Source organism: Tamandua tetradactyla, chromosome 9, assembly GCF_023851605.1.
Source record: "Tamandua tetradactyla isolate mTamTet1 chromosome 9, mTamTet1.pri, whole genome shotgun sequence".
Lineage (NCBI taxonomy): Eukaryota > Metazoa > Chordata > Mammalia > Pilosa > Myrmecophagidae > Tamandua > Tamandua tetradactyla.
This window is the reverse complement of record NC_135335.1, coordinates 83,705,319-83,730,705: the sequence shown is the minus strand read 5'-3', so window position 1 is coordinate 83,730,705 and position 25,387 is coordinate 83,705,319. Positions and strand designations below refer to the sequence as shown.

Here is a 25,387-nt window from a genome sequence, read left to right as displayed (position 1 = left end):
AGCAGCACACAAGGAGTTAACATCTTTCAAAAAAGAGCTGTGACTTGCCCCATCCCTCAGCAAATAATGCTGCTAACATTTCATTGTACGACAGGGCTTTTGGTGTTAAAGAAGTAATCGTGAAGAAATGCACCTCCAAGAAGAGAGTTATATCATATAAAGGTTAGAAACACATAAACGCTGGACGCAGAGGAACCCAGATTCAAATCCTGCTTCTCCCACTTGGCAGTTGGGTGACATTGGAGATGTCATGCATTTGTTTATATAAATACCATTTACAATGTTTAGTTCACTTTTAGACAAGGTAATATATTCACATGGTAAGGGGTGCCCACCTCACCCTGCCCATCCTTTTCTTGTCTCCCCTTGTCCTTTATAGGTAGCTATTTTTGTTAGTTTTTTGTTTATCATTCCAGTATTTTTAATGCAAATCAAGCAAATATGAATCTGTACCCTGAATTCTTTCCTTAGCATAGGAAACATCATTCAAACTCTCAGCACCTTGGTTTATTCATCAACTCTCTAATACCCACTTTATAGAGTTGCTGGTTGTTCGAAAATTAAATTAAACGAGCTAGTACAGGTGATGTGCTTCACACTTAACAGCTGCCAAAGACTCAAAAAATAGTAGTTAGTATTGTTGTTACTATGGAGATAAGGATAATAGTATATGCCATCTAGGGAGATGGTGAGGATAAGGTGAAACAACACATGGGAAAGAACCCTCTACAAGGTCTAGCATGTAAGAGAAACCCTGTAGCTGGCAATGTTATTAACCAATTCAGATCCAATATTAAATATTAATAAGATATAGTACCATATTATCAACCATATTTTGGATGGCTCAATTGTTTTTTTCTTTTATATTGCTTCCCCTAGGTATATCTGTGTTTCAACACCTTCTAAAAATGTTGAATTTTTTAATACAAAGGAAGAAAAGAAATGACATATTTCTACTACATTGTATCACATGTATTAACCAATTGACCCTCATATATGTGTTGACGGTGGAATTTAAGACTTTGTGGCAAGTGACAAGATAGTCTCCAGGAGGCCTGTAGAGTTTCTTGGTGCCTCAAAAATTGGGGTTGGTACTTTATGCCCTGTGGGCCAAATGCAACCTACCACCCGTAAAGCCCATGAACTAAGAATTCTTTTTTACATTTTAAATGGCAGGAAAAAAAACCCAAAAAAACAGGAGAATATTTTGTGACAAGTGAGAATTATGTGAAATTTAAATTTCAGTGGTCATAAAAAAGTTTAATGGTAGTGTAGCCATGCCGACTCACATATTGTCTGTTGCTGCTTTTGCACAGCAAAGGCAGAGTTGAGTAGTTCCAACAGAGACCTTATGACCTTCAGGCCAAAATATTTACTATCTGGCTCCATTCAGAAAAAGTGTGCTAACCCCTGCCTTCAAGGATGGTTCCATGTCAACCAGCACTGTTCTTGTGCTTTCCTCGCAGAAGCGGCAGGCCCAGGAAGGGGACTCGGACGGCTGCGCCAGGGGAAAGGGCTTGGACTGTGCTGCCCTCACCTGCATGGTCCAGCTGGCTCAGATCCTGGTGGGAGGAGGCCTGGGCTTTCTGGTCAGCTCAGCTGGGAGTGTCATCGTCGTGGTGATCACAGCCTCCACCATAGCACTGATTGGCTGTTGCTTTGTGGCTCTCTTTGTTAGATACGTGGATTAGGTCAATAAAGAGATATTGACCTTGACTTCAGACACCATGAAGCATTTGCCTGGAAATCAATCTTTTCTGTAGCTCTGCATTTTTCTGCTCTGCTCATTGGATGCCCTGTGTTGTGTTGCAGCAGTGATTATCTGCCCACTCCTCACTCTCAGCCGGTCCGTTGCACACCATTCCTCATATTTTAGGCAGTATTGTCTTACAGAAAGCTGGGCTCTGCCTCCATTCTCTTGTGGCAGAGGGTAAGTGCAGGTGGGAGCATCTACACATGCCTTTCTCACAGTATCTCAGTGCAGAGGTATGGAGAGGCAGAGCGTGCTTTCTGTAGGACATTTCAGGCCTTCATAAAACCTGAGAAGTAGGCTAATTCCACATATGATGCTTGGATTTCTTCTATTATGTAATTCATTGTATTAGAAAGCCTGGGGTCCATATATGATCTGGGGACCATCTTTTTCATCAAATTCACTGATACTCAAAATACTGCTTCTTTATGATCTGCCTGACTAGTCTGTTGGAACACCTCATGCTGGGGAATTTGCCACTTTAAAATAACTCGTTTTATTAACAAACATGGAAATGTTTCTCTCTAGCCTGCACCCTTGTTCCAACCTCTGGGGTCTAAATGAAAGTTTTCAAATAATAGGCTTCCCATTTTTTCCCAGTGATCGTCTCTTTTCCAAGCTAAGCAAATTTTTTTTTCCTAGCCATATCTTTTCAACTGCTTCTTACATGGTGAGGTTTTCATTAGTGTCAAGTGCCAGCATGGATTCATAGTAAGATCATGAATTTTGGAGCTAGACTGCTTCTGAACCCTGGCTTGGCCATTAACCAAAAAACTAAACCTTTCCAAGCCTCGCTTGCTCTGCATTTAGGATAGTTGTGATGAATAATAGGTAACACTGAGTGCTTACCACCAGCCAGACACTATTCTAAATGTTTTCCTACGTTAACTTAGCAACCTTGGGAGTGGGTACCATCACTGAGCTCCATTTTGTAGTTGAGGACACCAAGGCGAAGGAGGTTCCATAATTCATCTGAAGCTATACAACTTCTAAGTGGCAGAGCTGGGATTTGAACCTGGGCCTTCTGGCTCCACTGTGCTTCACTGCTTCCTGTGTAGTTCTCAGATTCTGGCTGGCACTGGTTCTGCACTCAATGAATGATACTTATTGTCACTACTGCTGAAGGCTCATCAGCCTGTTTCCTGATCCCTAGATCTGCTCCTGTCCTTCTTGAATGTTTGCCAAACAACTCCTCTGTGCCTGCCCAGTGCAGAATGGAGTTTACCCACATGTTTTTACAAGTTAAAAAGTGGATGTTGTTCCTTCTGCTGCCTCCTCTTAGAGTCTAGAAGTGTAGTCATTGTCTCAGATTAATTTCTATGTCACTGAAACCTTTGGAGCTGGAAGGGAATTTGGAGAAAGGAAATGAGCTGCCTTTGAGAGCTGTGGCACTAGGAATATGGGATGTTGCATTTGGTTATTGTGCACAGTAGAATGGAAGGGATGAGTAGTGTGACCTGGCCCCTGCAGTATCAGCTTATTTGGGAAAGGGGACCTGAGAAGAGGAAGCAGGCTCTGCTTGTACTTTCACACAACCTTCGGGGGCATAATGGGTACAACTCTGACACTTGCAGGGTCCAGGGCTCTGTCCACAACCCATCCTCTCCTTCTCATCCCACTCTTAACTTGGTCTAGCGCTGTGAGAGCCTGGGTGCACTTTGGCAACAGCCTGGCAAACTACATCCTCCACCTTCCCATTCTCTACCACTGCTAAAAACAGACACCTTTAGCCAGTTCTCAGACCTAAAGGTGCCCACACTCAGTGGTGTCGTATGCCTTCTGGAGGACGGGCTCAGAAAGAAATCCACGAAGACCTTGCGAATAGACTCGGGGCCATTTGGTTTGGGAATTCTGCGATCTCAGGTAACTAAGCCTAATTTGGAAGGGAGTCAGGGTGGGCAGGGGGGTGGGCACAGACTCTAGGTGGCCCTGTGGATTCATTGCCATGTGGGGAGGGGTACAACTGGAGGGGGGCCAGAACTGGGCCCTCTAATGGTGAAATCCAGGTCAGGGGCCTCCTAGCCAGATCACAGCTGAAGGGCAGAGCTATTGACATTCTGTGTTGCAACTTCCTTCTCTTTCATAATTTCTCCTGTGGTCTCAAATGGAAGCTGGGTTCCATTTTCTCTCACACCTATTCCTTCTCCTGCTACTGCTGAGGCTCCCAGCTGGCTTCTGCAATTCTCCTGATTGTTGCCTTTTTGTTCAGAGAGCCAACTCTGCTGCTACCGGGTACTCATTCTTGTGACGGGGATTGCTGACCTTGACCTGGGTCCGTGCTAGGGTGTGGGGTGGGGCATCTGGCTCACCTCTGTGGATCTGGCCACTTCTGGTTTGTGTGGAAGGGGCGGGGGGACTACACCCACCTTCCCAGTCTTCCATCCTTTCTCCCCCTACCCCAACCCTATCATTCATCCCAGAAAGATGAAGTCATAACCGATCAGAGGAATAAGCAAGGGAAACACCTGCTCCCAACCCCATGGAAAGCATGAGATGATGATGGACAAATGCTCAGGGGACCCCATGTGACACAGCACTCAGCATTATAAAAGAAAAATCACTGTGCCATCTCTCTTGCTTTCCTTATTGTCCGTGGCCTCTGCCAGGTTTAGAAATGGAATCATTTGTATAGTTCATTGTCTTTTTCCTGACCATTTTTCCAAAGATTCTGTGTATTTGAAGATTTTAAGAATGGATGGTTGATCTGTGTGCCAGTTTGAATAGGTTTATGTAACCCTAGAAAAGCCATGTTTTAATCTTAATCCCATTTTGTAAAGGCAGCAATTTCTTCTAATCCTTATTCAGTACTGTATGTTTGAAACCTTAATTAAATCATCTGCCTGGAGAAGTGACTCAATCAAGAGTGGTTGTTAAACTGGATTAGGTGGAGATGTGTCTCCACCCATTTTGGATGGGTCTTGATTACTTTTCTGGAGTCCTATAAAAGGGAGATTCTGAGAGTAGAGAATGACATGGCCACGAGAAGCAGACAGTCCACCAGCCAGTGACCTTTGGAGATGAAGAAGGAAAACGCCTCCTGGGGAGCTTCATGAAACAGGATGCCAGGAGAGAAAGATAGCAGATGACGCTGTGTTTGCCATGTGCCTTTCCAGATGAAAGAGAAACCCTGACCACATTCACCATGTGTATTTCCACTTGAGAGAGAACCTTGAACTTCATCGGCCTTCTTGAACCAAGGTATCTTTCCTTGGATGCCTTAGATTGGACATTTCTATAGACTTGTTTTAATTGGGACATTTTCTTTGCCTTAGAGCTATAAACCTGCAACTTATTAATTTCCCCTTTTTAAAAGCCATTCCATTTCTGATATATTGCATTCCAGCAGCTAGCAAACTAGACCAATCTGTGAGAAGGGCATCCTAACCTGGTCCCTGAGAAATAAAAACATAGTCATGCTTGTCCAACCAGAAAGCAGTGTTTCTTTTCACAAGTGAAGTTCTTTTCAGATGGAACATTGGATGTTTACTGGAATAAGAAAGGGAACCATAGCATGTCCTTTCTCCCTCTCAATCTCTCTCTCTCTCTCTTTAACACACACACACACACACACACACACACACACACACACTCACACACACATTTACTTAAAAGTAGAATATTCAAATACTTTACTCATTTAACTCAACTTGAGCGAAGTTTGAATGGATAGAAAGAATACAATTTAAAAACCATTTAGTCACCTTTGGGAACCCCAATACTTATTTGTCATGGGTTAAATTGTGTCCCCCCCCCACTAAAAAAAAAAAAAACATGTTGAAGTACTAATCCCTAGACCTGTGGGTGTTAACCAGTTGTAAACATGATCTTTGAAGATGTTATTAGTTAAGATAAGGAGAAACTGGATTAGAGTGAGTTCTAATCCAATATGATTAGTGTCCTTTAAGGAGAGAAGATTGGATGCAGACAGGAACAGAGATAGAGAGATGGTCATGTGACAAAGGCAGAGGTTGAGTTATGCTTCCACAAGCCAAGGAATGCTATGGATAACTGGCCACCCACCAGAAACTGGAGAAGGGAGATGGAATGGATTATCCTGTTTAAGAGGAAGCATGGGCCTGAAGACCCCATTTCAGACTTATAGCTTCCAGAACCATGAGATAATAAACTTTTGTTGCTTAAGCCAACTCGTCCATGGTATTTTGTTAGTACAGCCCTGGCAAACTAAGGCATTGTTCTCAGAGTACCAATGTCATGTTCTGTCTGGAAAAATGTGCTCTAACTTCAGATAAAAGGAACAAATTCAGGGACAGTAAAATTCTTAATAGAAATCCTGGAAAACCCAGAATGCCTGGACAGATGTAGGATAAAGGGAAGCCACACTGCTTTGCATCCCACTTCTCATGCCATGAACCTGACATTCCTACCTTAAAGCCGTTGGTCACCACTTTTCATCAGCTTCAAAAGACCTCTCTACATTCCCACCTCCACCTACTCCATTTCTGTCTATCTAAAGAAGTCTCTGATCCCCCAGCAGAATGAAACTTTCCTTCCCTTATTTTCTTGTAGCACCTTATTTTGCCCTTACTATAACATGCAACTAATTCTACCCTGTCTTATTTTATTTGGCTTCATGGCTGCCTCTCCTTTTTTTTTTTTTTTTTTTTTTTTGGCATGGACAGGCACTGAGAATCAAACCCATGTCTCCCATGACAGGCAAGAATTCTGCCATTGAGCCACTGTCACACTACCCTGTCTCTCCTTTTAAATGTAGAGGCAGGAACTGTGACTGATTCATCCATGTAATCTCAGTACCCAGCGCAGGACTGGGCACACAAAAGACATTTAAAAAGTAATTGTTGATTTCAATAGATTTACTGTTTCTTTGTTGACACTTTTGTTCTTCTGGAAGAGCAGGAATCACGGTCTTTTCTTCCTTCCACCATGTTCTCGGAAACCCTTCAATTTGGATGGCGAAAGGGTGGCATTTTTCATAGAAATTTTCCATGAAGACCTAGCCTCCAGCCCCTTCTCTTTTTTTCTAGTACCCATCATGACAGATGTACACATTCAACATAATTTCCCAAGACTCCTCAGCTGCCCACACATGATTTTTATCGTTAAACTGAAAGTGGCAAGTTGCTTTAATAAAACGAATCTCTTAGGAAGACTCTAATATCAATGTTACATATGACTATAGCTCCACACTACTGTTTATTTTTTTCTGGGTGTTTCCTTTTTCATTTATTTTGCATTTGGGGAGTTTGGGGGACTTATATTTTGACCTTTGTCAGCCTGATTGTTACTCAGTATCAATGTTAATGTTTTCTTCCGAAGTGAAAGATCAATTTGGCTACTTCAAAACAAAGGCAGTGTGTTTTCTAGAAAAGCTGTATTCCCAGGACCGTTCAGGACTAAGGAGAACCTTTTGTTTTCATGTCAAGGTATGCTTATTTGGTAATTGTACTCTGCTGGGATGCCTGGACAGCAGAGCCCACATTTTGAGCCTTAAATCTCAGTTCTAGGCCCCATAAGAAATTTCCAACAAAATTACTAAACAATTGTACATTTCAAGAGGCTATTTAATCAGATATGTTTATGTAATGATTATTTATTGTATTAAAATAACCACCCCAGTAGTTGCTTGAATGGTCAGTTTCTTTAGTCCAAACCATGTTGCCAAAGAGAACAGTGGCACATCTGTTAAAACTGGCAGATGGATGAGTAGATGTATTTTTTGTTTTGATCCCAAGTCTCTGAGCAGCCTCAGGAAACGACTTTGCGGTGGTCTTAACGTCTTAACCTGCTGTGACGCTTGCAGTTGTGAGAAGTGTGAGACACTTTTAGGGGTGTTTCCACAGATAGCCAGGAGGCTAGGGAAGAGTTCATAGCGCATGCTCAAAGTGCAAAGCACTCCCTAGAAAAAATGGAAACTGATTAGTTCTCCTTCCCCTTTCCCTCCGCACATCTCCTCTTCAAAGATCAGTCACTCCAGCGTCCAGGAACCTCCTACACCTTTCTATACCATCTCTTGTTCTTGTACTTAAGTCTACAAAAAAGTCCTGAAGCCAGGTCTCTACACATTGGAAAGGCTCTCAGTCAAAAGGGCATGGGATTCCCAAAGAGTGAGGGTGACAGGTTGCAGAGAAGCCTCCCGCTGCCGGTAGCACTCAGAGTTTTGCAAATGTCTCCTGGACCCCTGGACCCAGCTCACCTGTGGAGCGCAGGCGGCAGCACCAGTCTCTCGGCACTAGGTCTTCCTCAGCGGCACCACCAGAAGCGCAGGTTCCCGGCAGTAGAACTCTCCACTACGTGCGCGGTTACCAGGTGAATAGGTGAATCCCTTTTCCCTTCAGAGGCAGCAGCCGTAAGAGGTCTCTCTATTCCACCTCCGTAATCACACCGCCTCTGCGCCCTCACCCTGCCAATCTTTTTACTTTGCTTGTGACAGGGCATTTCCCCCCGATGACATCTGAGCGCAGAGGCCGGGCAGAGTCGCCGTTTGGCCCCTTCGCCCTGGCCCCCGCCATTTCTTCTAGGCTGATCAAGAATGTCACCCCTTTCTCTCATTTCCGAAATGCTTCCAAACTCTTGGCTTCAGGGGCAGCCATGCAGCAAGTTAGACCGCAAAGGAAAGGTTTGCAGGGGCTGGATCAGGACTGGGAGGTCTGGTAGTGGGGACCTGCCTCCCATCAGCTCCCGCCCCTGTGCAGCGATGGGCACCGAGGGCGTCCTCTCTCAGCTGGGTGCACCTCTTGGGTCCTTTTCAAAAAGTTCTATGAGTCGCTTGGACAACTGTGCTCAATTTTCCGCGCATCACTTGGCTGAGCCTCACCCTTTCGCACCCTATTTCTCTCCATTCCTGACGCCTCTCTCCGCTTCTGGGCGCCCCCTATTCCCAGTGCGAAGAGCTTAAGGAGAGGATGGTATGGAGTAGCCCTGGGGGGGGGGGGGGGGGCAGCTTGCTCTGTGGGGCGGATTTCCGCCCCCTTTGCTTCGTTTTGCTTTTGGAGAGCCTCTGCTCTCCAAAAAAGGCACCCCGGCTATTTCACAGGCTGCTCCTCCGCATTCTCGTCCCACCCACCTCTCGATCCTCTTACCCTCCCTGCTTTCTCCCACCGTGCCCGCCTCAGTACGTCGAGCTGCTGGGCAGCAGGTCGTAGCGCCCTCCACTGTAGACCACCACACCGGGTGGGTAGTAGAGCAGTTCGGGCTCTGCGACCGGGTGGAGCGGCGCCAGGGTCTGCAGCCCCTGATCCTCGGGCTCGGGCTTGGTGGTGGCGGTGAAGGGGCGCATGCTGGTGAGGGAAGGCGATGCGATGCGCCACAGCAGGCTTTTGAGCGCCTTGCGGAACTCGCGGCGCATGAGGCAGTAGAAGATGGGGTTGAGACAGCTGTTGGAGTTTGCCAGGCACACGCTCACCGGGAACGCGTACACATGGCTCAGGAGGTACTCGTGGCTGAAGGGCGCGGCGTCGAACTTGATGAGGATGCCCCAGGTGGTGAGAGCCTGATTGGGCAGCCAGCACAGGAAAAAGGACAGGACCACGATGGTCACCGACTTAGTGACCTTGGACCGTCTGCGAGCGCTGGCTCCAGCCAGGCCTCCCCCGGACACTGCGGCGCCGCTTTCGACCCCAGCCACCCGGCGGTCGGAAATGAAGCGCACCAGCAGCAAGTAGAACAGGCTGATGACACCCAATGGCAACACGAAGCCCAGCAGCACCTTCTGCGTGTTGTAGAGGCCAAGCCACATCTGCGCGTCGCCGGCCCGCGGCTTATCCGGGAAGCGCACCAGGCACAGCTCCTCGTCCAAGACCTTGATGGTGGTGGAGAAGACGGCAGTGGGCAGTGAGGCCAGCGCGGCGGAGGCCCAGATTAGCACGCACAGCACCTTGGCCGAGAAGCAGCAGCTGTCTCCCAGGCTCCGGCCGCAGCACCTGTCCCGGTTGTGCGCTCGGGCCCGGTGGCTCTTGAGGGCAGAGGCCACGGAGTGGTAGCGCGCCACGCTCATGGCTGTGAGGAAGAAGACGCTGGCGTACATGTTCATGGACGTCACGGTGCACACGATCTTACACATGGCCTTGCCGAAGGGCCATTTGAAGTCCAGCGCGTTCTCCACCGCCCAGAAGGGCAAGGTGAGCACGAATTGAAAGTCGGTCAGCGCCAGGTTGGTGACAAAGAGATTGATGGAGGATTTGCGCCAGCCCTGCTTACTGTTCATCAGGTAGAGTACCAGCAGGTTGCCCGCCAGCCCCAGCGCGCAAACCACCGAATACACCACACTGAGAAGGATCCGCACCACGGCGTTCACCCGACTCTCGCCGCCGTCTGGCAACTCCAGCCCCAGCTCCCACCACTCCTTGAGCTGCAGCGACGCGTTGCCGCTTGCATTGCCGGTCTCCAGAAAGTCCGGGATCAGAGTGAGCAATTCTGCAAGCTGGTCTCCACCAGTCGCCTCATTCATCGTTGCCACTGTGGCTGGTGAGCAGCGGTCTCTACGTCCCGTCCCGGATGCGAGACTTAAGGGAGTCTGACTAGCCAGGGGTATCTCTCCCGGGCTAGCGCGCAGGTCCGGGAAGCTTTCAAAGCAGCCACTGAAGAGAGCGCCCAGGAACTGGCTAGTGACCGCGTCTTGGGCGCGCGGAACGCGGCATTGCAAGCCGGAGTTGCGCTCAAGGTCAATGCAACTCGTAGGGAAAGCCGTCGGTGGGTTGAGGAACTCAGCCCAAGATCGGAGTCCCCACGTGCCTTCTCTGTGTCTCAGAAACCGCTCCGTTTCCCGCTGTCACTTGGTAACTAGCGCGTAACCCACCCGGCTGCTCAGGAGCACGAGTCGGAGTTCGGTTCTTCCCTTTCAAATAAATACCTTCGTCGTTGTCCTCTGCTACTGCTCTGATCAAGGTGTCTATCCTTTGAGAGGAAGAGAGAGGTCGGTGAGTTCCGGCTACCTCTTCCTGACTGCTTAGAGGTTTGTTGATGTCCCGCTCGCTCCCTGGCGTCTTCTACTCTTCGCGGTTGTCAACTGCCACTGAGTTGCGAGGGTAGCTCTCAAGAGTTAATATTCGCATGGCGCAAAGCTGGGGCGGTGACCGGCTCCCGCGAGCATGCGTAACTACCGCGTGGAGCGTGGGATGCTTTCCGAGGTGCTGAATCCCGCCGTACTCGCCGCCTGGGAGGGAAAGCCCTGCAGCAGGCAAACACCATCCGCCAACTCCCCTTTTCCTTTTCAGAGTTACAGAAGGAAATCATTGTAACCTTTCATTCTCCTAGGTTGCTGGAGAAAGCCTGCTTTGGTTTGCGTTCCCTCTTCCTTTCCTATTCCCAATATTTTTATTAATTTTTTTCTGCCTCACTCCCAAAGTTTCTTTGAAATCTGTCCCATTTTGTGAAGGATGATTCTAAAGAAATGTGTGATTCTCCTCCTTCCTTTTCTTTATAAAAGCAATGATAGTGGCCTCTTCAGTGTCCAGACCCTAAATCGGTTGATGGGCCCTTACTGAATATTCAAATGCAAGCTCCACTTCCCTTTATTTAATTAGCTGACGATTTTATCTAGTGTCTGAAATAGTCAGGCTTTTCAATGGTCTCTATATAACAGAACTCTGCTCTGTTGCCTTCAGCTTTGGCATATTCTGCTAATTGAAACCAAACAGCGTACAATTAGTGAGAGAACTTCAAAGATATTTAATACCACCTGTCTAGCCCTGTGCCCACATTTCTTCAACAAACTGCTCACTCACATACATCCCTCCACTCTCTTCACTTGGAGGCAGATGACAGCAGTAGAGGATTCCAAAGGGTTGTGTTTGACCCACTCCTTCACTCCCTCTCCCTACCCCGTCCCACTATTATAATCAGAATTACACCAGGTATTGCTTGTGCCAATGCAAGTAAAGCCTACGGATTCTTCCAAGTTCCTTTGGGAGAGGGAAATGAATCGAAAATTTTTGAATTCTCAAGTTGAGGTTTATTTAAATGCCAGATCAAATACTGAGGTGCAAATTACACATTTTACACGGACTTAGAAAAATTTTTTCCTCACTGTCTGGGACTAAACTGAAACAGATGTATTTCAAGCATATATGTTCTCCTGAGGGGATGCAGAACTCACGACTTTGCTTATAGAAATAAAGAGGATGTAACTTTACAGCAGAGGAAATAGAAAACAGTCAAAGAGAAACGTGGCACCCAGGACATATAAAGAGATGCAGATGAAACCTTGATTCAAAGATAGAACAACAACAAAAAACACATTTCACTACAGACGCTGGGATTCTCTATCTGCCCACTAGAGGGCGCAAGGGCTTCAGTAAACCCCCAAACCAGAACCAAACTTCCCCTTTAACCAGTTCTTATGTGGAGAAGTTCAGACCTGCCTGATTATTCAGTTTTCCCAGTCTCACAGGTTGTTTCTGAGGACATATTTCATCCCTGCTTTAGTGGCCTTACTTTCAGTCTTACTTGTCATAACAATTTTATCTCTGCATTTTTATATTTTCAAGGGGCTTTTGAAAAACAAGGAAGCCGAGGACATACCCAGAAAGCCCCCCTGCAGTTAGGCTTTTGGTGTTTGCAGTAATGGTCCCAACTACTCCTACTCACAGCTGCATTTGTCTTACGGCCTCTAATCCACCTGGGAACATATCTACTGCATCTGCCCCAAACCACTTGTACTTACTTCACACTTTATTAGGAATCATTAAGGGAGTTTGATTCAATTCATTATCCAGCCCCCATTCATTGGTCATGTACACTTTTCCAGGCAAGAGCTAAGCTGAAAGACATGTTAGGAAGTAAGTCCTCTTTGTCTTCTCCAGAGCTCCTAATCTAGATGAATGCGCAATGCACTAATGAACAGGATTGCAGTTTTTGCTAGTCCTTTTTTTTCTTTTTGGTTTTCTCAAAGCTACCACTTTATTTATGTTTGTATTCAAATAATCTATAAAAAAGGGACGAGTGCAGAGTTTGTGATGTTACATATACATACTGTTTCTCTGTTTACCTCTCCCCCCAATTTAGGTCAGGCTGTGATAGAGACCAGGAGGAAAACACTGTCAGCAGTAAGACATGCTCTTTCCTTCATAGTGGCATATGGGATCTCGAAACCTTATTCTGGGCTGTTTTTGCTTTTACAAGCATACTTTGGTATATAACCTCTGGTATCCATAATCATAGAAGGTAAGAAATCACCTGCTTTAGCCCAGGGGTTTCACAGAGGAGGCCTAAAGAGAAGAAGAGATTTATCCATAATGGCAATTGAGCAATTCTGAAATAAACATGTGGGTTTATCTTAATACAATGCTCATTCATTCAACAAATATTTATTGAGCATCTACATTATGCTAGGTACTATGTTATGAACTGGAGATTTAGTGGTAAGTACTGTATACTAGAGCTCACATTCTAATAGGTAATCAGACATTTAGACAATTAGAAACAATTAATTGCATGATTATATTTATTACATAAGAAGGAAAACAAAGGGAAAAATAGAAAGTTAGAGAACCCCGTGTAAGGAAGTAACTTCTAACAATTCATGAGAATATTTAATTCTAAAAATCAAAACTCCATCAAAGATTTGAAGTCAATATGGATTTCTAATTGCTGTATATGTGTACTTATGATAATTATCTTTCCCCAGAAAGCTGTTAATGATGTTAAAGATCTTAAGAATGGTGCATCTTATACACTATAGCATCTTGGAAGAATGGAAATTCAGATGGAACAGCATGAGTGAAGATATCAGGCAGAAAGGAGCATGGTGGTTTTTGTAGGATAGAAAGATTGAGTGCCTGTTTGGGTTTGGTAAAGCTGCTGGAATGCAATATACCAGAAATGGACTGTATTTTAACAATGGAAGTGCATTAGCTTACAAGTTTACATTTCTGAGGCCATGCAAATATCCAAATTAAGACATCAACTGGACAGTACCTTCTCTGAAGAAAGGCTGCAAGCGATCTGGTATTCTGTCATGTGGCCAGGCACATGGCAATGTCTGCTGGTCCTTCTCTCCTGGCTCTCGTTGCTTCCAGCTTCTGGCTTCAGTGGCTTCCTCTCTCAGCTCCTGTGTGTGTCCTTGTCTCTTAGCTTCTCTGGGGCTTTTTCTGTGAGCTTCTCTGGGATTTCTGTGTGTTCTTTATCCTCTTATAAAGGAGTCCAGAAGGAGAAGTAAGAACTATGATGAATGAGGTGGGTCACATCTCAACTGAAATAACCTAATCAAAAGGTCCCACCTACAATAGATTGGCATTCACAGGAATGGATTAAAGGAACATGATATTTTCTGGAGTACATACAGCCTCCAAACTGTCACAATGCCTATAGCATAGGGATGGAGGGAATAAGTTGTGTTATCTAAGGCTGGAGAGGTAGGCAGGCGCAAATAATGCCTGACCAAAGAATTGTAATCTTGACTTTAGAGCAATGGTAGGACATTGGAAAGTTCTAAGCAAGGAAGCATCATAATTCATTTTGCATAGTTAAAATATCACTTTATTTGTAGTATGCTGTGTGGGCTTAAAGGGACAAGGGTGAATATAAATCAACCCAGTTAAAAAGCAATATCAATAGTTCAGGAGAAAGATGATTGTGGTTCAGTCTAGTGTGATACAGAAAAGAAAGAGATTTAAATGGCTATTTAAGAAATTGACTTGACAGCACAGAGTGGCAGATTGGATACAAGGGTTGAAGTTCAGGAGAAATCAAAGACCCTAAAGTTTCTCCTGTACATCTGGATGAGTGGGGATACTAAAAATGTGAAGCAGGAAGAAGATAACAAGTTCAGATTAGACATATCGAATTGTGAAAGGCTATTAAGCCATCAAATAGAGATGTCAAAAAAGCATCTTCTCTGTAACTCAGGTTAAAAATTTATGGGCGATCAGCATACTATTGGCAATTGAAGCTTTGAAAAAATGAAACTGTCTAGAGAAAAAATTTAGCATGAAAAGAGGATCAAATACTTAGCTGGGGGTAATTCCAAGCTTGGAAATATTTGGTATAGATTGCCCAGTCTGTATATGACAGTAAGATATAGTAACTATGCAGGTAGGAAGAAAATGGTAACTCGAGAGATGACATTAAAACCAAGAAATGTGAGTGTTTCAAGAAAAAAAGGAGACTTGAGCTGTGTGTAATGCTGCCGAGAGGTCAAAGAAGACCAGAACTGATAAATGCTGGCTAGATTTAAAGACAAGCAGACGATGCATGACCTTAAGGGGGACTACTTCAGGGAGACAAATACTGGGAGAGAGGCTGCAATTTCAGGGAGGCTGTTCTCATCAAACTTCTGGAAGATAAATACACTGAGTCAGAAAAGGGGCAGTCATTTAACCAAGTTCACTGAGCTAATCAGTGACAGAATTGGAATGGAATTCAGAAACGTTGATCACCACATTTGATTCAACATAAGCTGAGTCAATTAACCAACTGGCTAGCAAACCAGAATAATGAAGGCAGGAGTTTGAGCCTCCTGGGTTCCTCAGGCTGCACTGCTAACCTGAGCCATCACTCTAGGTTAGTGTTTCTTAACCTCAGAACCATTGATGTTTTGACCTGGATAACACTTTTTTTTGTGCGGGGTGGTCCTGGGTATTGTATGATGATCCCTAGCAGCAATCCCCATGCCTGTTGTGAAAACCAAAACTGTCTCTAAACATCGCCAATGTGCCCTAGGAGAAACGTCCCTCATAAACCTACCCCATTTGTTAGAAAGGGAATTGGGCAAGAGACTCTGAAAGAATCCATTATAAGCTCATTCCAACTTCTAGGAACACAGTTCAAGGGGCTACATACACACTCCTCTGAGGTCTTCTCCAGATGCTCTCCACTTAAGCTACAGCAAAGCTGTAATACTATCAAGCAGCTTCTGTCTAGATATTGCGCTGGCTGGCAGATGAATAGGCCTTCCTCAAGAAGCCTAAGTGGTCGTTATGTCTGCTATCTGGCCTTGTCTAGATGGAGGGAACGTTCAGGGAACCTGAACCTTCATGAATTGGCCGTTCTGATGCCCACCTGGTGTGGAGCAGTTTAGCCTCATGGCTTCTGGATGCCACGACCAACACCACTGTGCTGAGAGAGACTCCAGGCCTTTCAGGGGCCTGAATCACAACCAGGGACACCTCTGCTGCTGGCGTTTCTGAGCCTATCCTAGAAGTGGAGGAAGTTAGGAGAGAGGCGATGAAAAATGCCTTTGGCACTTTGTTCTCAGATACCTGCCAACCACGCTTAAAGTTAGACTCTCCAATAGGCATCCTAACTTAATAGGAATTTTGAATATCGAAAAAGGGAGTCCAGGGAAATGGTATTCTTGCTTGGAAAGGAGAAATCTGTGATCTGATGCAAAGTGTCCAGATAATGATACCCCAGTCAAGTGACCTTCTGGCTTTGAGTTTTCTCTTCTGTACAAGGAAGGTTTACAAATGTTCCCAGGATAGATATGGAGCAGACAGCATAAGACTCAACCAGGTAACTTGCTAAAAAAATATAGTCAGCCTCCCCTACTCCTTTCCCAATGCTGTGTCTTCTCATTCTGAATGAGGTTGGGAAGGGGTCCGAGAATCCACACCTTAAACAAACATTCTTCCAGGTTTGGGAACCTCTGCACTAGCTTTTATTCCAATTCTAAACTTGCCATATAAAAAATACTAATCCCCAAAGAAGACTTAATCTCCAGTGACAGATTATCACACACTGTGATTGGAAGTAAAGAAGATATTGAGAAAGAGACTCTTGCTGAATTCCCTAAAATCACATTTAAGCCCAAGAGGTGACATTTTCTTTAGTGCAGGGTTGAGACCTACCTCTTTCTGATGTATGAATTAGCCAGCAAACGACTCAGAGACTTTAGGAGAGGCTGCTGCCTAGCAAGACTCTCAGAAAATGCTGGTGGAATGCTTCTAAGCCTAGAATACTCTTCATTTCTGAATCGTTCATCTGAAAATGAATGATAGATCATGTGCAGGAATTTATAGTATAATTTTACTAAGCTTGTGTTATTCAGACAGAAATTCCTTTTCAAATATGTTCTTTTCTGACATTAGGCCATTTATCTTGAAGATATGGGCCATGTTTTGCTCAAACACCATCTAAAAATTTCAAGGTATATCAGTCACGGTCAAACACAATTTCAGGACACTATTAAATTATGACAAAAATGTTATCATATAAATTCCTATCTGAAAATAAGCTCAGTTTACAATTGGCAGTATTGATCAGGAAGATCAACCTTATGGAAAAATAAAAGACAAGGTATCTTTCTCACTATTCTGGTTTTAAACCAGCTATTACCTCTTCCCCCATCCTCACCCCCACCCCATTAATCTGAATGTTTGTCTAATCACTGTGAATCTAGACATGGAAATCTCTTTTTCCCAGGTTGACACCTTTGTTAAAAATGTACTTGTGAACAGCCATCTTCTTCTCCTTCTCCCCCAATTCAACATATCCTGATCTTAGTTGTACTTTAAGCTCAAGCAGAATTTTAACATTTTTTGAAAGTCTTCCCGAATTCGCTAGAAAAGTGGTATCTTTTTTTTTGCCCCTCAATTATCACTTGTAATTGTCTTGTAACACTATCAGCACCTCTCTTAAGGCATACATCTCCGTGTAAGGAGTGCTGTGGCTCTTCTTGTTTATTTCTCATCACATTCAAAGAGTGCCAGTCTCTTTAGGACAGATGTGTACCATTTTCATTGTTATTTGCTGAGGCCTTTCATATGTGTGAGAACAGGACATACTTGTTGATTGAATTTGACACTTGGTGTCTACATCCAAATGGGATTCTCTTATTAAGCAAATCCAAAACACAGTGCAAACCTTAAAAGGTAACTTAGAAATTTCCCCTAACTATCCACTCTTGTAGGATATTGAGTCTAATTATACAGCAATTGAAATGTTTAAAATATATTTTATTTTTACCTAAGTTATACCTGCAAGCATGTAGTTTAATGCCACCTGCAAATTAAAGGCAATGGTAGACCTTTTAAAAATACTGGTGCCCAAGGCCCACCTCAGACCAACTAAATGAGAAACATTTGATGAAGTATGAAATACGTAGTCCTATAAAGCTTATTATAAAAAAAGTTGCAGCTCCCCAGTGATTGGACTTGTCATATTCTTCTGCCCAGAAGTATATTCAAATCTTTTAACCAACTCATTGCAATCTACCTGTGGTGGATTGAATTATGTATCCCAGTAAGAAGAGATGTTCTTAATCTTAATCCTATTGCAGTGGGTATGAATCCATTGTAAAGAGGACCTTTTGAAGATGATGGTATTTTTAATTAAGTATGGCCCAAATGAATGAGGCTGGGCCTTAATCTGGACTACTGGAATCACTTATAAACAGAATGAAATTCAGACAGAGAGAGAGCCTGAGAAAGAGCTGTAAGTCAAAAGTCAATGGTACTTAGAAGAGAAAGGAGAGGACATTGTTACATGACAGGAAAGCTTAGGAATGGGAGGATTTCCAACAGCCAGCACCGGAATGGCACAGTCTTCAAGGAAAAAGCATCATTTTCCTGACATCTCTATTTTGGACTTCTAGCCTTAAAACCAAGAGCCAATAAGTTTTCATTGTTTAAGCCAATCCATTGTGTGATATTTGTCGTAGTAGCCTGGACACAAAAACTTAGATTCATTGTATTTCTGAGGACTTCTGGACACTCATTCCTGGATACCCCCATTGTGGTCTACCAGTCAAAGTTAGAACTTAAGGACACTAGATAATCAATGGAGTTTCTCCTAATAACTCTAATTGATAATCTTGAATTGCTCATTTATTATTTTATTTTAGACATTACTTTTCAATTCTTACCATGGAAGGTGAGGATTTAGTTCTTTTATCTCACATACCCTCTCTTTACACTTCTACCAACATTCTAACACCTCCCAATTTAGTTATGCTGCACATTTGAGTGATCAACTCCCAGCACGTAGAATATAATGTCTGTGTAAATGCTATTGATGACTGAGCCATGTCATAGACAATGATTACGTTTCTTGCACAACTTTTTGTCTCCAGTGAATTTAATAATTATACTTGCTTATTCTATGTAATTACGGACTAAAGTAGTCCCAAACTCTCACTGAATTGTGAAAAATCTCTTCTCAGTATTTTCAGAAACATTAGGTACTTCTTCATCAGAAGAGGTTGGTCTTTACTTGCCTGAAGAACCTGTAATGTCCTTCCCTGATGAAGGTGCCTTTCAGGAGACCCCTAGTTGTCCTAACTACACACCCACGCTGATTATAGAGAATATCCTCTATAACCAGACTGAATCCCAGCAGGCCCCAGGGATCAAGATACAAAATGTAGCCTGTGAAGTGTAACGCAATCATAGAATTGCAAAGCCTTCCAATTGTATTGACAGAACCTGGAAACATTTATGGGAATGGATTCTAGGAGTATTGCAACAGGGTGGAAGGAAAATAATATTGGATCTGGCTACATTTGTTGATATGAATGCCCTAAACAGAAATTTTAGATTCATTGTATTTCGGTGGACCTCTGGATGCTCATTCCTGGATACCCCCATTGTGGTCTACCAGTCAAAGTAAGAACTTAAGGACACTAGATAATCAATGGAATTTCTCCTCTGATTGTCATATAGTGGACCTCATGGGTCCCCATACCCACACTGTGACTATATCTCCAATTCTTGAACATGTAATTGAAATAGGAATACTCATCAACTGACAGAAACCCCATATCAGTTCTCTGACCCAGGGAGTGAGGGCTACTATAGTAGGAAAGAACAAGTAGAAGCTACTAGAATTATTTCTACCTGTCAGAATAGTAAACCAAAGAAATTCTCACATATAGGGTAGCATTATAGATCTTTGAAAGGGGAGCTTGTAGGACTAGTGCCACTACTAAGGACTGAAAAGATACAGATGGTAGAAATGCAGCAGTAGCCATCTCTACTCAGGAGTTCAATGTAGGGCACATGGCACCGCTGTATCCTGCTCACATTTTCACAGGTCTGCTGGCTCACTTTGTTGGCATTGGGCAGCAGCTGGGATCAAGCTCCTCCACTTCCCACCAGATCTCTTTGTTCAGCTTCTTTGAGTTTGGGGCCAGGTGGATGAGAGTTCCATGGCAAAGGGTTTCTCTTTCTTCTGCAGGTTGCCTGTATTAGAGACAGTGAGAGATAGGTAAGGATCTCATTTGTCTTCCTGAGTTCCAGCAAATATGAAAAAAGGAAGACAAGACAAGGTAATATATCTGGTTTTGGTTGAGGGTTCTTCTACTTCAACTGTGTCTAGAACAGTTGGCCAAAAGATTTCAGGCTCACATTCTAGCAGACAATTAGAAAAGACAAAGTTAACCCTATGTGGTAGGCCATGCTGGGGAGGAATGGCACACAATGAAACAGAGCCAGTAAGGGTAGAATCATTTCAAATCTAGGAAGCCATGACTGAGAATTTAGATTTCACTCAAAGAGCAACAGGAAGCCACAGGAGAGATTCGGGTAGGCCAGCAGATGCTGTTTTCTCTTACCTACCCTTCCCTCAGCACATGCCATTTCCCTGCTTGCCAGCTTGACTTTTAAGTACTTGCACCTGTGACTCTGCCTAAGGACTTTCGCTAGCCGTTGGACTCTATTTTGCATACTTGTGGGGCAATCCAGAAGTATTGTGGAGTGAATTCCCCACTTTCATCCCTTAGAGCAGCTTGTAATCGATGACAGATGGGAGTTGATGCATACTATCTCTGTTTCCCGGTCCCTTGGCTAGAAGAAATCTGATGTGTTTTCTCTCTCTCTCAGAGTTTAGAGATAAAACTTTGTTTGCTGCAGTGGTAACTTGCTTGACAATAGATCCTTTATTAGATTTCTTCTCATTCTATCCTACTTGCCTGGTCCATTCCCAGCTTTCCCTGGGATTACCTCCCAAATAATCTGTTTTTACTTGAAATTTTTGCTCCTGATATGATTTGGGGGAATCCAAATATAGATAGCAGGGAAATTATGTAATGCAATTCACACTTCATAAAGGTCATACTGTTTGCTGCATGCCAAGGATTGGAAGGCAAGTGCAACTTGGGAACCTGAATAAAGGTTACTACTGGAGAAGTGTAAGTGGGAGAGTGTGGCAATTTAAAGATGATAATGTGAGAATGGAGAGAAGTACTGATGTGAGTTTTAATTTGGAGTAGAATTGCCACCTGCTGGTGGACAGGTGGTGGACCACCTGCTGGTGGATGAGATGGGAGGTGAGAAAAGGATGGTTTGAAATACGACTTCATCCTAGGTAGATAATAGGAATTCACTATCATGGAAAGACTAGGAATAGAAAGAAGAAGATCAAGGGACTTCTCACAGACATGTCATGATTTAGATGCCTTTGTGACATCCAAACAGACAGTTGTGGAGTTAGAAGTTAGATCTGGATTGTACTTTAAAGTTGTAGAGACAGATGAATCACCCAAAGAGAGAGAGCATAGAGAAAGAAGTCCTCAGTTCTGTGTAGTATAGAAAAGGTTAATTTTTGAACATGGGACTTCTATGCCCATGTTGGAGTAAATAATCAGAATGAGCATTTAATTTTAAATCTCTCTATATCTATCTTCTAGTTCATGGAGAAAGCAAACTGCCTCTGCAGGCTGAATGCAGATACCATAGATTGAGACATAAAATGTTAAAAAGTTAAGTTGAACATATCTTTAATAGAACTAAGATATTGGAAAATGTGATATATGTTTTCACTAAGTATGGAAAATGTACTGTCCACTGGGTCCCTAACTCTCCTCAGTAGGTAGAAAGATTCAATCAGTAATCTAAAACCTTCCAACAAAGGCCAGGCAAGACACAGGTAGCTTCACTGGTGAATTTTACCAAATATTCAAAGAAAAAGTAATACCCATACTGCTCAAACTCTTCCAAAAAATTGAAGAGGAGGGAGCACATCCCAACGCATTCTATGAAGCTAGCATCACCCTAATATTAAAGACAGATAAAGATGCCACAAGGAATGAAAACTGCAAACCTATACCCCTTAAGAATATAGAAGCAAAAATCCTCAATAAAATACTAGCAAACCAAATCAACAGCACATTAAATGAATTACATACCATGACAACTGAGATTAACCCAGGTATATGGTGGTTAACATAAGAATATCAATAAATGTAATATACCACATTCATAGAAGGAAGGAAAAAACCCACATGATTATCTCAATTGAGGCAGAAAAAGCCTTTGACAAAATCCAGCACCCTTCTTAATAAGGAAACACTTAGAAAACTAGGAAGAGAAGGAAAATTCTGTAGCATGATAAAGGGCATATATGAAAAACTCACAGCTAACATCTTACTCAATGGGGAAAGACTGAAACAAAATAAGATGTCCACTGTCACCACTGTTATTCAACATCATACTTGAAGTTCTACCCAGAGCAATTGGACAAGAAGAAGAAATAAAGGCATCAAATAGGAAAAGAGGAAGTAAAACTCTCCTTACTTAAGATGATATGTTTCTGTACATAGAGAGTCCTGAAAAATCACAACAAATGTACTAGAGCTTATAAATGAATGCGATAAAAAATCAACATGCAAAAACCTGGTATTTTTTATATGGCCCAAAGGGGAAATCAAGAAAAAAAATTCCACTTAACATTAGCAACTAAAAGAATCAAAATTTAGGAATAAATTTAACCAAAGAGATAAAGGAATTGTGCACAGAAAACTATAAAATATTGCTAAAAGAAATCAAAGAAGTATTAAATAAATGAGAGAACATTCTGTGTTCAGGGATTTGATGAAAAAAATTAAGATTTCAATTTTACCCAAAGTGATGTATAGATTTAACACAATTCCAATAAAATTTCAGCATGTTTCTTCATAGAAATGAAAAAAGCAATCAGCAAATTCATATGGAAGTGTAAGCAGCCCTAAATATACAAAACCATCTTGAAAAAGAGTAACATTGGAGGACTCACATTTTCTAATTTAAAAACTTATTAAAAAGCCACAGTATTCAAAATGGCTTGTTACCGGCACAGTGAAAGATATATACAAAACCTAACTCAAAATGGATTGTAGACCTAAATATAAGACCTAAAACTATAAAGCTCCAAGAAGAAAACATAGGGAAACATCTTCAGGAGCTTAAGTTAGATAGTTGTTTCTTAAACTCTGCACCAAAAGCATGAGCAACAAAAGAAAAAAGAGATAAGTGGGACTACATCAAAATTAAAAACTTTGGGTCATCAAAGGACTTTCTTAAGAAGGTAAAAGAAACATCTACAGCCTGGGAGAAACTATTTGGGAACTCTATATCTGATAAGGTTTAATGTCCAGATTTTATAAAGAACCACAACTCAACAACAAAAAACCACATGACCCAACTAAGAAATGGGAAAAAGACTTGAATAAACATTTTTCTTAATAAGATATGAAAATGACTGAGAACACAGCAAAGTGATGCACAGCATCATTAGCCATAAGGAAAATGCAAATCAGAACTACAAAGAGATGCATCTCGTACCCATTAGAAGAACCACTATTTAAAAATACTGGAAAATAACTAGTGCTTGAGAGGGTATGGAGAAATAGGAATACTCATACATTTGTAGTGGGAATGCAAAATGGTGCCACACTGTAGAACACAGTATGGTGATTTCTCAGAAAGTTAAGTATGAAATTACCATACGACCCTGAGATCACACTTCTAGGAATATACTCAGTAAACTGAAAACAGGAACTTAAACAAACATTTGCACACCAATATTCTCAGCAGCATTATTCAAAATTGCCCAAGGTGGCAGCAAGCCAAGTGTCCATCAACCGATGAGCTGAGAAATGAAATGTAGTATATATAAATATATATATATATACAGTGAAATATCACTTAGTTGTAAAAAGGAATGAAAATACTGATAAAGGCTACAATGTGGATGAACCTTGAAAATACCATGTTGAATGAAATAAGGCAGATACAAAGGAACAAATACTGTATAATCTCACTTATATGAAATAAAAAGAATAAGCAATATTCATGAAGTAAAAAACTAGAATACAGCTTACCAGGCACTAAGTGGGGGAAAGGAATGGGAAATTAATGTTTAATTGGCATGGAATTTCTGTTTGAGTTGATGGAAAGTTTTGGCACTGGATGATGGAGATGGTAGCACAACTTTTCATATATAATTAGCATATATATGAATTGTATATTTAAGAAGAGAATAAAAGGGAAATTTTAGATTGTGTATAAGTTATCACACGCATGCATACCAAAACCAATGGAACTGTACGACACAAAGTAAACAGTGAGCTAAAGTTAATAGGATAATTATGATTATATTGTTTCATAAACTGTAACAAAGATATTACACTAATACAAAACTGTTAATCAACATAGGGAAAGCCATATGTGTGAGGGAATTTATGAGAACTTTGTACTTCCTGCATGATGTTCCTGTAAACCTACAACTGCTCTTATAAAAAAAAATAGTTGTACCATTTTGCATTCATCATATGTGCATATCTCCAATACCCCCATATCCTTACCAATACTTGGTATGATTAGTTTCTTAAAACATGTAACCATTCTGCTGAAAACAGATAGCTCATTAAGGTTCTAATTATCATTTCCCTAATGATAAATCATTTTAACAATAAAGTCCATGCATCTTTTTTGTGAAGTGACCTTTCAATTATTTTACTCATTTTTATTGGGTATTTTCCTTCTTATTGAATTGTAAGAGTTCTTTATATATTTAAGATACATCTCATTTCTCTTATCAGAAGAAAAGGAAATGTTTTCATATAGATTATGGTGGCGAAGTTATGCTATTTACTTAGTTTGAATTGTATGATGTGTGAATAAAACTGTTTAAAACTGAACAGAGAGATACAAATGTTAGAAAATTGTAGAGAACGAAAAATGTAGAAAACGTAATCACTATTAGTAGAGAAGCTGAGAGATCCAGCCCCTCTGGAGGCAGCATGGTGGTTTCACAGGAACCTAGGGGTGGGGTTGCCATATGATTCTGCAACCCTTTACTAGGTATATACCTGGAGAAGCTGAGAGTGGTTACATGAATGGACATTTGCATGCCGGTGTTTATAGCAGGTAGTGTTCATGATTAGTAATGGATAGAGATGGCCAAAGGGGCCAACGACTGAGGGATGGAAGGGGAAACTATGGTGTACACATACAAAGGACTACTGTGTGGCTGCAAGAAGGAATGAAGTTGTGAGACATGCAACTGGGTGAATGAAACTTAGGAACAGTATGTTGAATGAAATGGCAGAAACAGAAAGACAAATATTATCATGTTTCACTGATACGAACCAACTATAATATACAAACAGGCAACTGAAGCCAAGAGCATGGGTTATCAGGTTGAGGCCTACTGTAAAGGGTCCTAAATTATAAGCTCTTATAGCGTCACATGTATTCAGAGTGTTGTAGCTATTGTTTCTAACTTCTGAAATATTGAACTCTGTATGTATATCCCTCATCATTCCCTAAAATTTTGGATATGTATGTGACACCTGAGACTCTGAGTTAGAGCACTGATGCTATGAAAGTTAGCCTTACCCCATACGGCAACTGTTAAAAATGTTGAAAAAGTGATCAAACTTTAATTAGAGATATGAATGAAGCTGATCTGGATAGGACTAAGGTAAACCAGAGTACAGGGCAACGGATGCTATGGCCCTTAAAA

General features: G+C 42.3%; 2 protein-coding genes across 5 annotated transcripts in view; one reads left to right on the top strand and one right to left on the bottom strand.

Annotated features, from left to right (window-relative positions):
• SLC45A2 (solute carrier family 45 member 2) overlaps positions 1 to 1,691 on the top strand; it is a 41,600-nt gene extending 39,909 nt beyond the window's left edge. For 2 of the 4 annotated variants that reach the window (XM_077115141.1, XM_077115142.1), the window contains one exon: positions 1,470 to 1,691. In XM_077115141.1, coding sequence (XP_076971256.1) covers positions 1,470 to 1,691 — 222 coding nt within the window. Of the gene's footprint in view, positions 1 to 693; positions 700 to 1,466 lie in introns of all 4 variants that reach the window. The other 2 variants (XM_077115143.1, XM_077115140.1) reach the window with 2 other exon arrangements.
• A 7,149-nt stretch (positions 1,692 to 8,840) lies between these two features.
• On the bottom strand, positions 8,841 to 10,196 carry RXFP3 (relaxin family peptide receptor 3). Its single transcript, XM_077115139.1, has one exon. It carries the CDS (start codon positions 10,176 to 10,178, stop codon positions 8,841 to 8,843), a length of 1,338 nt encoding a protein of 445 aa, XP_076971254.1. The 5' UTR covers positions 10,179 to 10,196.
• Positions 10,197 to 25,387: the final 15,191 nt, after the last annotated feature.